At 41.7% G+C, this 13,200-nt stretch overlaps 1 protein-coding gene across 1 annotated transcript in view; it reads left to right on the top strand.

Annotated features, from left to right (window-relative positions):
• The window catches only part of LOC119424712 (transportin-1), a 58,659-nt gene that overhangs the window by 38,338 nt on the left and 7,121 nt on the right, over positions 1–13,200 (top strand). The window contains exons 9-21 of the mRNA XM_037692205.1: positions 2,048–2,166; positions 2,422–2,482; positions 2,713–2,881; positions 3,046–3,198; positions 3,286–3,511; positions 4,147–4,318; positions 4,551–4,637; positions 4,721–4,828; positions 5,112–5,270; positions 5,357–5,444; positions 5,525–5,623; positions 6,804–6,899; positions 11,983–12,058. Of these exons, the coding sequence (XP_037548133.1) occupies positions 2,048–2,166; positions 2,422–2,482; positions 2,713–2,881; positions 3,046–3,198; positions 3,286–3,511; positions 4,147–4,318; positions 4,551–4,637; positions 4,721–4,828; positions 5,112–5,270; positions 5,357–5,444; positions 5,525–5,623; positions 6,804–6,899; positions 11,983–12,058 (1,613 nt within the window). The remainder of the gene's footprint in view (positions 1–2,047; positions 2,167–2,421; positions 2,483–2,712; positions 2,882–3,045; positions 3,199–3,285; positions 3,512–4,146; positions 4,319–4,550; positions 4,638–4,720; positions 4,829–5,111; positions 5,271–5,356; positions 5,445–5,524; positions 5,624–6,803; positions 6,900–11,982; positions 12,059–13,200) is intronic.

Genomic DNA, 13,200 nt, shown 5'->3' with positions numbered 1-13,200 from the left:
AAAGACCTGAAATATTTCAGTTGGTGTGCAATGAATCTGAAATATATAAAAGTTTCATTTTTATCATTACATTATGGAAAATAATGACCTTTATCACAATATGCTAATTTTTTGAGAAGGACCTGTAGATGTCTGTGATGGTGGGGAGGCTGACTCCGACAGTCTTCTGTGCAGCCTCCATGCCACACGTTGATGCTGGAGCACAGGATGCTCTCCACTGCACACCTCTAGAAGGAGGTGAAGACTGAGCTTCCAGACCAGCTCGCCTCAGCCGTCTGATGAGCTTTCTTGATCAGGCTGGTGGTGTTGTTGCTCCAGCTGAGGTTCACAAACGCTCTCCATCCAACCTCACTGAGCTTGAGCTGTTTTGCAGGAAGAATGGGCAGAATTTCAGTCTTTCCATGTGCAAAACTGATAGAGACATACCCCAAGAGACTTGCAGCTGGAATTGCAGCAAAAAGCGGAGCTACAAAGTATTAACGCAAGGGGGCTGAATAATATTGCACGCCTCACTTTTCAGTTTTTTATTTGTTAAAAAAGTTTGACACATCCAATAAATTTAATTCCACTTCACGATTGTGTCCCACTTGTTCTTGATTCTTCCCAAAAATAACATTTTATATCTTTATGTTTGAAGCCTGAAATGTGGCAAAAAGTTGAAAAGTTCAAGGGGGCCGAATACTTTCGCAAGGCACTGCATATGTGAGGTAGGGCTGGGCCATATCTTTTTTTTCTCTCTGTGCGCCGGTGAAGACAGATGTGTCCTCGCTTCCCTGCTTTTGCTCTCTTTCGTCTTGTGAACCCTTAAAGAGCCTCTTTTTTTCCTGCATACCTTTCTAATTCGAAGGATTTAACCAGCTGGTCTCTGAACAAAATTGATCAAATTCTCCTGACAGGAGTAAGCTGTAAGCTCGATTTTCGGCGTTAGGAATCAATTCGGCTGTTTGGAGTCACCATCAGAGAAATATACCAGCGAGACATTAAAAGGCAGAAATGGCAATTCACGAGATCTTGAATACAAGCGGCTGAAATGAGTTTTCTCCGCAGGGTGTCTGGGGTTTCCCTTAGAGATAGGGTGAGAAGCTTGGTCATCTGGGAGGGACTCAGAGAAGAGCCGCTGCTTCTCCACATTAAGAGGAGCCAGTTGAGGTGGCTCGGGCATCTGGTTAGGATGCCTGCTGGACGCCTTCCTGGCGAGGTGTTCGGGCACGTCCCACCACGAGGAGACCCCGAGGAAGACCTGGGACATGCTGGAGGGACTGTGCTTCTGGGCTGGCCTGGGAACGCCTCGGGATTCCCCCGGAGGAGCTGGATCAAGTGGCTGGGTAGAGGGAAGTCTGCTACTCCCACGACCCGACCCTGGATAAGCGGAAGAAAATGGATGGATGGATGGATGGTTACATTTATACTCGGCAGATCTTAAGCTTTAATTTTATTTAGTTGTTTTGGGAAACTTCACCGACACTTTAGTTTTTGTGGTAGATTTTGTTGATCTATACTTTGTGCGGATGTTTTCATTCTAAATAACAGAAGGATCATTTTTATTTTTATACTTGGAGACTGAGTACTTTACTAAATAAAGTAATTTCAGTAAAATTAATCCTTGTTGTTTTTTAATTTTTATGTAATACTGCAAAGCAATGTTTTAAGTTAGTTTTGTCAAATGAATAACTATTGATTTCTGTGGGTTTTTGTTTTTTTTGTTATATCACGAAATTTATCGTTATCGTCAGAATGCACTGAAATATCACAATATAATATTTGAGCCATATGGCCCACCCCTATTGTGAGGTATACTGTAATATTATACAGAATTCATCAATATAACCAGTAAATCTGTAGCAACTTGCTGGAGTTCACGCTGCATCTGCTAGAGATTATCAGATTTGTATAGAAGACGAATATTTTCTTACAGGCTCTTTTCTCAATACACAGCAGAAACATGATGCAGATACACAGAAGTGAGCCGAGGGTATTGGGCTGCATATTTGCACATGATATGGATAAAAAAACATGCAATATTTAAATGCTCATATTTTGGTTGCAGTACATGCTTCAGAGGACCCAAGACCAGGATGAGAATGTTGCCTTGGAGGCTTGTGAGTTCTGGCTCACACTGGCAGAGCAGCCGGTGTGTAAGGACGTGCTGTGCGGTCACCTCTCCCAGTAAGAATGCTACCAGTTTGTGCATCACAGTTGATTCATAGAGCCTTATCAGTTTGTCAGTGCAGGCCTTGCTGCAGAATATATTCTTCTCATCAGCTCCTGGCAGATGATGTAGAAGCTCTCTGGCTGTTGACCTCAGCTGTAACATATATCACTAAACTGTTCCCTAACTCTGATTCAGATGTGACTGGCCCGTGAGCTTTGACCGATCCTTGGCCTTTTTCCACATCGTTTTGTCTCTTGTTTCTGCTCCAGGCTCATTCCTGTGCTCGTCAATGGGATGAAGTACTCTGAGATCGACATAATCTTGCTCAAGGTTCGTTTAGATGCCATAATATGTGATCCTGGGAGTACAGTGATGAGTTTCTGTGTATCAGGCTGATATGCAGGTCAATTAGGTTGTCCAGCCTACCAGTTAATCTGAGTAGTGTTTTTTTATTATTTTTTTCAGACATATGAATATGAGTGTATTAGTCTATGAAGGTTAAGTCAGGTCCTCTGGACTAGATCTTATAGTTGATTTAAAGACCAACCATTTGTCCTCAGGGGGACATTGAGGAGGACGAGGCTATCCCAGACAATGAGCAAGACATCAGACCTCGTTTCCACCGCTCCCGTACAGTCGCCCAGCAGCATGAGGGGGATGACATTGGGGAAGAAGACGATGAGGATGATGAACTAGACGATGATGACACTATCTCTGACTGGAACCTGCGTGAGTTTGATGCCTGCACTAATGTAGCCCTGTCAAACTCTCATAAAACTTTGCTGAAAGCTTAGAAGAATTGTTGATTTTTTGTTTGTTTGTTTATATTTGTTATGTTTGTGTGATTTTTGTGTGCACGTTTCTATTTCTGTGTGTGTTTTCTGTGATGCTAGGAAAGTGTTCTGCAGCAGCACTGGATGTGTTGGCCAATGTGTTCAGGGATGATCTGTTGCTGCACATTTTGCCCCTTCTCAAAGAGCTGCTCTTCCATCCAGAGTGGGTAGTTAAAGAGTCTGGCATCCTGGTTCTGGGAGCTATAGCTGAAGGTAAAAAGGAAAAGAAGAGGAAAACGGTAAAAAGATCAGGAAAAATGCCTGCTTGAATATAAATAAGGATTTTTTTTTCTTTTCCAGGGTGTATGCAGGGTATGATCCCATACCTGCCTGAGCTCATTCCACATCTCGTTCAGTGTTTGTCTGACAAAAAGGCGTTGGTCCGATCCATCACCTGCTGGACATTAAGTCGCTATGCTCACTGGGTTGTCAGCCAGCCTCCAGACATTTACCTGAAGCCTTTAATGACCGAGCTGCTCAAACGTATTCTGGATAGCAACAAGCGAGTACAGGAGGCTGCATGCAGGTACAGAGGAAATCCTCCCGAAACATTTCAAACCCTTTTTTACTTGAACTTAAAAACAACTGGGGCGGCTGTGGCTGCATGGTTAGAGCAGTCGTCCTCCAATGCAAGAGTTGGGGGTTCGAATCCACCAGCAGTCACATGTCAAAGTGTCCCTGGGCAAGACACTGAACCCCTCATAGCCTCTGATGTGTGTCCCATCAGTGTATGAATGTGATAAAGCTCTGATTAGTCTCTTTAGAATGATTTGTTCAATTATCTTTGTAGAGATCTAGTATAGAGCTGTATGAATGGGTCAATGAGACACAGATTGTTGTAAAGAGCTTTGAGTGTCTTGAAATAAGATAGAAAGGTGCTCTATAAGTACAGTCCATTTACCATTTACTTACCGTGTAAACACTGAGTCAACATTGGTTTCCAGTTTGTATCTGGTAAATCTGCTGCTTTTAGTATTAGTCTCACAAAGTTTAGTTTTTGTTTTGCCAATGTGATCTTGTACTGAACTAGTTTTAAATGTTTAGTATCAGTAAAGTCCTTTAGCACACAGCATTCACGTTAGACTTTCACAGAAAAGGCAGTTTTTCTTGTTGATTTTAGTGCAATTTTTGCCTTTCCTGTGCTAATTTGTTTCCTTTTAGTGCCTTTGCTACTTTAGAGGAAGAGGCTTGCACGGAGCTGGTGCCATACCTAGCGTTCATCCTGGACACATTGGTGTTTGCCTTCAGCAAGTATCAACACAAAAATCTTCTCATTCTTTATGATGCCATCGGAACGCTTGCAGATTCAGTGGGACACCACCTCAATAAACCAGTAAGCACAAGAACCACGTGTGCAGCTGCTCTTCACACTTGTGTCACGCACATTATTTATGTCTGCTGTCTCATTTTACCAGTGTTTTGCTACTAGTGGTAAGTTTACATTTAGATGTTATTAATCTAAACAGCTCAACTCAAAGGTAAACATTAACAACTTCTTGGATGTTTTTGGCTGGAGGATAAATATTCAAACCTTTATTAAAAAATGTATCGGTTACATTTATCAGGAGTACATCCAGATGTTGATGCCACCTCTGATACAGAAATGGAACCAGCTCAAAGATGAAGACAAGGATCTGTTCCCACTGTTAGAAGTGAGTTTTCTGTGCATCACACCATTGGTTTCAGTTGAGGTTTTCTTGCAGCTGACTCTCTTCTTCCTGCTGGCTTTGCTCAGTGTTTGTCGTCTGTAGCCACAGCCCTGCAGAGTGGCTTCCTGCCCTACTGTGAGCCTGTGTACCAGCGATGTGTCAACCTGGTTCAGAAGACCTTAGCTCAGGCTATAGTGAGTGTGGAAGCCCCAGAAATCTGCATTCACACATATTCATCACTCACTTTTAACTTGGGTCTTAACCAGACACATTATTAAAAACATTGCACAATAAAGTCTTAAATAATATAAAAATTCTAATTAGAGTTGTTTTGGTAGTAGATGAAAGTTGTTTTTTTGAAAGAAGATGTATTTAGTGACAAATATTTAGAAGTTTCCTACAATTACTTTAATAATTGTTTTAGGGTTATCTCAAAGTGAAACGTTGAAGTTATTTATGTATTTTTTCACTTTTAAGCTTCATCAGTCCCAGCCAGACCAGCACGAGGCCCCAGACAAAGACTTCATGATTGTGGCTTTGGATCTTCTGAGTGGACTGGCTGAAGGTTTGGGAGGCACCATCGAGCAGCTGGTGGCTCGCAGCAACATCCTCACTCTTCTGTACCAGTGCATGCAGGTGAAGAGCACTCCAAGTGTTTTGTTAGATACTGGAACCATTAGACTAATATTGCTAACAGTTGGCTGCTTCCACCAACTGCTCAGGACAAAATGCCAGAAGTGCGCCAGAGTTCTTTTGCTCTGCTCGGGGATCTGACCAAAGCTTGTTTCCAGCATGTGAAGCCATGCATCGGTAGGTTTCGTGTCTCCAAACTGCTGCTTGAGAGGAAGATGTTTGTCAGTTGCTAAGATGTTGACTTTTCCTTCTTTCAGCTGATTTTATGCCCATACTGGGAACTAATTTAAACCCAGAGTTAATATCTGTGTGCAACAATGCAACGTGGGCTATTGGAGAGATATCTATACAGATGGGTGAGTGTGTGTTTTACCCCAAGGCATTTCTGCAACACACCTCCAGTTTACAAAAGCCACTGTAGCCAGTACCTCACTGGGCTGCAAGTGTTTGAGACTAGTTGGCAACTCAATTTCTAGAATATATGCAAATATTATATAAATATTAATATATCTTTGGCAGCACGATGGCTCAGTGGTTAGCACTGTTGCCTCACAGCAAGACGGTCCTGGGTTCAATCCCTGGTTTTCTGTGTGGAGTTTGCATGTTCTTCTCGTGCTTGTGTGGGTTTTCTCCGGGTACTCCGGTTTCCTCTCACAGAACAAAAACATGCATGTTGGCCTGCCTTCAGGTCCTGGCCTCACTTGCAGAAGAGATCTGTGATCTCAGTGGGATTTGCCTGGTTAAATAAAGGTTAATAAAAAATAATACATTTTCATTTTCGATCTCACTGAACTCTGAATGTTTGCAATCAGATGAGGATAGAAACACATGACCCATGTTTTGCATGGACACTTTAGAGCCTCACGGCCTGTTTTTGCGTGCATGGCTTGCAAAGCGGTCTTGTAGGCCGTGTATAATAATCCTGAATGTGGCTGTGCTGCAAGCCGGGAGCCTCCACAGTGCCTTGACTTGTTTGCTGGACTCAGTTTCCTCAAGAGTCGCACAGGCTCACTTTCTTGCCATTGAAATGTTCAACATGTTCCAAAATTTAGGTGACACGTTTTTTCCCCCCTAAAACCCATGCAGAGCGGAGAAGAAGTGCAAATCCTTCTCAGTTTAGTTTTGTAATTCCAGAGGGCTCGTGCTATATTTTGACATCTACACAGGAGCGCTCCTTATAAAAACGAACATTGGAGGCTTCAGCTTCAAATGTTTAGGCTAATGTGAGTACAATACGAGCCTAGGTGGATTCAATATGAGCGCACGTGACCAACTAAATAATGTGCATGGCTTACAATACAGATTTGCAAGCCATGCACACAAAAATAGTTTACGATTTTTTAAATGGTTTTCTTTAAAACACAACTGTAGGGAACACCTGATTGCAAACTCAGAATTCAGTGAGAACGCAACGACGACAACAAAATTCTTGCTATTTTGAGTCACCAATCGGTCTCATGCAGTCACAGTCTGGTGAGAAACTTGCATATATTTTTAAAAGCTTCACATCATTTCTCCTCCTCCTGCAATGCTTAGGACCGGAAATGCAGCCGTACGTTGCCATGGTGCTGCACCAGCTGGTGGAGATCATTAACCGACCTAATACCCCAAAGACTCTGCTGGAAAACACAGGTACCACACGGTGGCAGTACTGAGCTAGTCATCCAGGTGGTCACTCACTCAGGTCCATCCAGCCAGTACTGAGTCCACTACACACACCAAGATGCCTGCCCTTTGAATTTGCGCTTTGTTTCTATCAAAACAATCCTTTCCAAAGAATGAGCCTTACAGGTTTTGCTGGTTTCACTTAATTAAGTCCAAATATTTAGGTATTGATTTGCATCCTGGCACCAAGGCCCTTTGAGTTCAGATAAAAGGAAATGAAAAGCTCAGCAACGCTCTGGTGCTAAATTCCTGACGCTCCTGAAATGAACAAACCCAAGTAAGAGCTCAGTCTTTGAGTTCACTAATCTGAACTGACTGGCAGAAGAAGAAAGGTACAAAACATAAAGCTCAGGTAGGTTTTAGTTTCACATCCCCTTATAGTTGAATAACATCCAGAATTAAACCAACAAATACAGAACTCCTAGCTTAGAAAATTCTTTCACTTCTCCACGTGGTTACACTCCGCTTTTGTTTCTGTCATTTGAACTGAAAATTATAATTTGATGAGTCAAAATGACGATCTAATCATAATATGCATGCAAGGGTGAAGTGTGACCTGCCACGATCAGACCAAGTAGGGACTCTTTAGATGTGTACCTGTTTGTTTGCTGTCAGTTTATGTGTTGCTTTTATTTACTGTTCTTTAAATGTGAATGCATATTTGCCAATAGATGTTAAATGTTGTTAAGAATGGCCAATGTTTGATGCAGGATACAAGATGAAGTAATTGCTCTATTCATATCTAAAGCCCTGTTCAAACCAGTTGCTAAACTCCTACCTGAGTGATCGGAGTGTAGCCTCACAGCTTTAAATACCCTTGTGAACAGACGATGCGTGTTGGAAATGTTTTCACTCAGACCACCTTCACATGTAGTCTATAGAGCCTGGCCGATATGGAAATTTTGGCTATCACTGATACCGATACTGGGAGGGGAAGGCTAAGGCCGACCACCGATATACTATCTGAAAACTTTTGACATTTGTCCACCGCCAAGAATCCAAGTAAACGGCTACTTTTAAACTTGTTTTAACACCTGAAGGCTTGAAACAGTCTTTCTAACGTGCGTTCACATTTTCTATCCTCCATATTCACCATAAAGTTATCAATGTCACAAAATATAAATGAAACAAACGCCCTTCCTTGTTCGTTGTTTAAACAGTCACGTGTGGTGACGGTCTAATTAGCATTGATTGCAGCCGAGGTTTTTTTTTTCTTTGCAGAGAAGTAAAGATTTCAGACAAACAATGCATTTCATTGAAGACGACAAAGATAACTGATATATTTTACTCTACGTTAGATTTGTTGTTCTGTATAAAGTTTTACAAGGCAATAGCCTATGCTAGGTTAGCTAAATGTTAGCTTGCTAATTGAGAGGGGAGAATTGAAGAGAATTTATTGTTGATTTGTAGATTTATTTTACAGATACAGTGAGGAAAATAAGTATTTGAACACCCTGCGACTTTGCACGTTCTCCCACTTTGAAATCATGGAGGGTCTGAATCTTTCATCTCGGGTGCATGTCCACTGTGAGAGACATAATCTAAAAGAAAAAATCCGGAAATCACAATGTATGATTTTTTAAATAATTCATTTGTGTGTTACTGCTGCAAATAAGTATTTGAACACCTGTGAACATCAATGTTAATATTTGGTACAGTATCTTTGTTTGCAGTTACAGAGGTCAAAGGTTTCCTGTAGTTCTTCATCAGGTTCACTGCAGCAGAGATGTTGGCCCATTCCTCCACAGATCTTCTCTAGATCACCAGGTTTCTGGGCTGTCACTGAGAAACAGAGTTTGAGCTCCCTCCAAATATTTTCTACAGGGTTTAGGTCTGGAGACTGGCTGGTCCACTCCAGAACCTTGATCTGCTTCTTACGGAGCCACTCCTTGGTTCTCCTGGCTGTGAGCTTCGGGTCATTGTCATGTTGGAAGACCCAGCCATGACACATCTTCAATGCTCTCACTGAGGGGAGGAGGTTGTTCCTCAAAATCTCTCACTACATGGCCCCGGTCATCCTCTCCTTAATACAGTGCAGTCGTCCTGTCCCATGTGCAGAAAAACACCCCCAAAGCATGATGCTTCCACCCCCATGCTTCACAGTAGGGATGGTGTTTTTGGGATGGTACTCATCATTCTTCGTCCTCCAAACACGGCGAGTGGAATTAAGACCAAAAAGTTCTATTTTGGTCTCATCTGACCACAGAACTTTCTCCCATGACTCCTCTGGATCATCCAAATGGTCCTGGTCAAACTTAAGACGGGCCTGGACGTGCGCTGATTTAACCAGGGAAACCTTCGTGCCATGCGTGATTTTAACCACAGTAACCATGGAAACAGTGGTGCCAGCTCTCTTCAGGTCATTAACCAGCTCCTCCTGTGTAGTTCTGGGCTGATTCCTCACCTTTCTTAGGATCACTGACACGCCACGAGGTGAGATCTTGCATGGAGCCCCAGTCCGAGGGAGATGGACAGTCGTGTTTAGCTTCTTCCATTTTCTAATAGTTGCTCCAACAGTTGATCTTTTTTCACCAAACTGCTTGGCAGTTGGCTCGTAGATCTTTCCAGCCTTGTGGAGGTCTACAATTTAGTCTCTGGTGTGTTTGGACAGCTCTTTGGTCTTAGCCATGTTAGTAGTTGGAGTCTTACTGATTGTGTGGGGTGGACCGGTGTCTTTATGCAGCTACCGACCTCAAACAGGTGCTTCTAATTTAGAATAATAAGTGGAGTGGAGGTGGACGTTATAGAGGAGGACTAACAGGTCTTTGAGGGCCAGAACTGTTGCTGATTGACAGGTGTTCAAATACTTATTTGCAGCAGTAACACAAATAAATTATTAAAAAAATCATACATTGTGATTTCTGTATTTTTTTTTTTAGATTATGTCTCTCACAGTGGACATGCACCTAAGATGAAAATTTCAGACCCCTCCATGATTTCTAAGTGGGAGAACTTGCAAAGTCGCAGGGTGTTCAAATACTTATTTTCCTCACTGTAGTTAAAATAAACTTAACATGCTCTGTTCAGCAAACTGTGCTACACAGTATTTAGTTGTTCCCTGCTTGGGCTGTGCTCAAAGTGAAAGTGAAAGACCATGACTTGAAAGTAGTCCTCATGCGCCCTCTGCTGGATACTTTGTACAGTCACGCCTTTTGCAAGTAAGGACCTGGCTCGTTCCCAGCATTTTAGGGATTAAATTTAGAAGTGTTTATATCAGCACATACTGGGCCAATTATCACTGATACCGATATGTCCCCAAATGTCTATATTGGCCTCAAATATAGGTCCTACTAATATATCTCTAATCTACACCAATTTTAACTGCATTCATTTGGTAGTCTGAATGCAACCTGTTCTGATCCTTGATGTACAACTTCCTGGTGATCTCATGTGGTCCCACATGAGCAGCAGAGTTACTACTTGGAAATTCCAGTTTAAAACCAAACTCATGTTCATCTGTTGTCCAGTTAAAGACAATTCAGCAGCCATCCCTGAGAAAATTCACCTTTTTTGTTCAGTTATTTGTGCTAAAAGGTATACACTGTTTTTTAAAATCCTTCTTAATACAAATGTCCGTTTTGCCAAGACGTTATTCATCATAGTGGATTACCAGGGCACGTGTGGAGAGTTTCTCTTTAGTGTTCTGAGAGCTGATCCGTGGTCACTGTGTCAATCACTAGGCAGCAGTATTCTGTTACTTTAGGTTTACTTCATTAAACACACACTTGATGTTCACAGGGGACTATAGATGGAGACCAGTTTCTGTGGTGCTCTATGAAAGTCAGAAATTATTTTATATGCTTTCATTTCTCCCATATAGTGTTTTTGGCCAGGCTTATTTAGAATTGTGTATTAAATAGGTCTGAACTGTCCTAATGTCAAACTAATACTATATTTCAGGTGTGAATGTTTTGACCTGTGCAGAAACATCAGTAAACCTTGTTGTTCACAGACGGCCCTCAGTGTGACATGGCTGCCAGTATCTGCATACAGCACCGCTAACTGACACTGATCTAAAAACTATAGACTTGAAGTCACGGGAGAGAACGCTCCGTCGGAGCCGACTGTCGGACGTTCTCATCACACAACACAGGAGTTAGTGCGAGGTCTGAACAGGGCCCTAGAAAACGTTTTCATCTTCCACTTTCTGCTGCATGTTTTCAGTGTCTGAATTGGAAACATCACAGAAAGCTGCAAGAAATTTTCTTAAAGAGCAAAGCCAGAATTTTCAGCCACATGTAAATCAAACATCGAAAGGTGATGGGCGGAGCTAAATTTAGCGCCTGTGTGAAAGCCTAGCGTGGCTGTGAATTGTTGGAGTGCGTAGCAGCACTCTCGTTCCTGTGATCAGCTGATCCTGCACTGAACTTTACTCTTATGAGCGTACCATCTGCTTTCTGCATGTGTCATTGGACTGTTCATAAATGCCTGTGTGTTAATGAGAATGTTGCATAGTTCTGTGTCTCTTAAACTTAGGTTGTCCCTCCTCTGCCTCATAAAGAACCTGCTGTGCTGGATACTAGTCTCCCTCCATCTAGTTGGCTTGGAGTAACCTGTCATTTTTGTTTCTTTAAAAAAGAAAAGTACAACGACAAGAACAAAAAGCATTTCTGTTTCTTATGAAAAATTAACATTTGTGAGTTTAAGGGAGAAATCTGTCGGAGAAATGTTAGCTGCACATTTTTCTCCCGTGTGTTTGGAGTCGTGCAGCAAAGAAATTCAGTTCGATTCGATTTGACTCACAAAACTTCTGACCGCAGAAGCCTCTGTTTGCCTTTTCTATGAATGTCTTGTCAAAGTTGTCAATGTGTTCTCCCTTAAACGTTCTGTATGTGTTTTGTTTTAGATTGCCATACTTTGCATTCCTCCCCCGACTGAAGGGGCAGTAATAATCGACGCTAGAGAAAACTTCTGTTTATTATCATACACAGATTCTGTTGATTTCTGTCTCTGAGTTGTTTGTTTTTTCTTTATTTTTCTCCTCCCCCTCCTCATTGCTCATGTCTTCGTTGGCGTTTGGTGGTGTGTAACCGTGATTGCGTTACCTTAGCAATAACAATTGGTCGTCTTGGTTACGTTTGTCCTCAAGAGGTGGCACCCATGCTACAGCAGTTTATAAGACCCTGGTGTGTATTATTCAATCTTTTATTTAATTCATCTTCTCTCTGCTGTCTTCTTTTTCTTCTGCTCTGTCAACTGTTCCTCTCCTCCTCTTCTTACTTTCCTTCTCATAAGAGCTCCTTTTTCCATTTTTTTAATCAGTTTCTAATCATTGCCAACCACGTGACTAACCCTGTCCTCTTTTAGGTCCTACTTGTGATTTGTTGTTTTTTTGCCTCAGTAGCACCTTCATTTATTATGATATTAATTTGTTTAATTTCTTTAGTTTTTTGCCATTGTTAACTGTCGCTAACAACTCCTAAGATGCATGGGATCCGATTTGTCACATGCCTGCTGGTTCAGCAGCGGAGAAAGGATGTCTTTAATGCCAGAGAGCATTCCCAAATCCCTTTCTCCTTTCATAGTCACCCTGCTGCATGTCCCTGTCCCCAAATGACCTTCAGCCCTTTCAAAAAACGCTGTTAAATTCAAGGTGCTATACGTGAGTTTTTTTCTGAACATGCTGCTCACAGACCAAAGTAAAGTTCTTCCAGATCAATGTAGCTGTGCTACTTGTAAACACTTTTATTCTGATCTGTTCTGTGTGCATGCTTGATGTGTTGTAATATCTGCAGGTCATGATAGACTCGAGTTTCTTCTCACGCAATGACTTTTATGCTTAAAGACAAGAAATGATAAGAAAATATGTACAATGTTCATTTCTACTAAATATGTAATACAGTAGTCCCTCGCTACTTTGCGGTTTATCGCAGACGCGCTCTAGCCCGGTTTTTCAAAATAAGAGTGGACCTGACACACACTTGGCTGATTGATGGATGAGTTGCACGATCAGCGTGGATTTTTTATTTAAAATAAATTATTTAAAATTATTTAGCACCTCTTGCTCCTTTGTGCAGCCCATACAGGAGAATAAACTTCCTGTTGCAGCTGATCAGGTGTTCACATGCAGAGCACAGAATTGGGCGTGGCCAAGAGCTCTTGCAGGTGTCAAAGAGCAGAGGAGGCAGAGCTGAAATCATGACATTCAGTGTCTTTTTTACAGATTTTAGAGTTTAGAAACATTGTTTAGAATATTGCAAGAGCGTGGAGAGTTTAAAACACCTTTTTATATATGAATACATATATATATATATATATATATATATAT

This window comes from Nematolebias whitei, chromosome 18, assembly GCF_014905685.2.
Source record: "Nematolebias whitei isolate Nwh7 chromosome 18, NemWhi1, whole genome shotgun sequence".
In the NCBI taxonomy this organism is placed as follows: Eukaryota; Metazoa; Chordata; class Actinopteri; order Cyprinodontiformes; family Rivulidae; genus Nematolebias; species Nematolebias whitei.
Note: the sequence above shows the minus strand (reverse complement) of the source record. Positions and strands in the feature narration are given on the sequence as shown.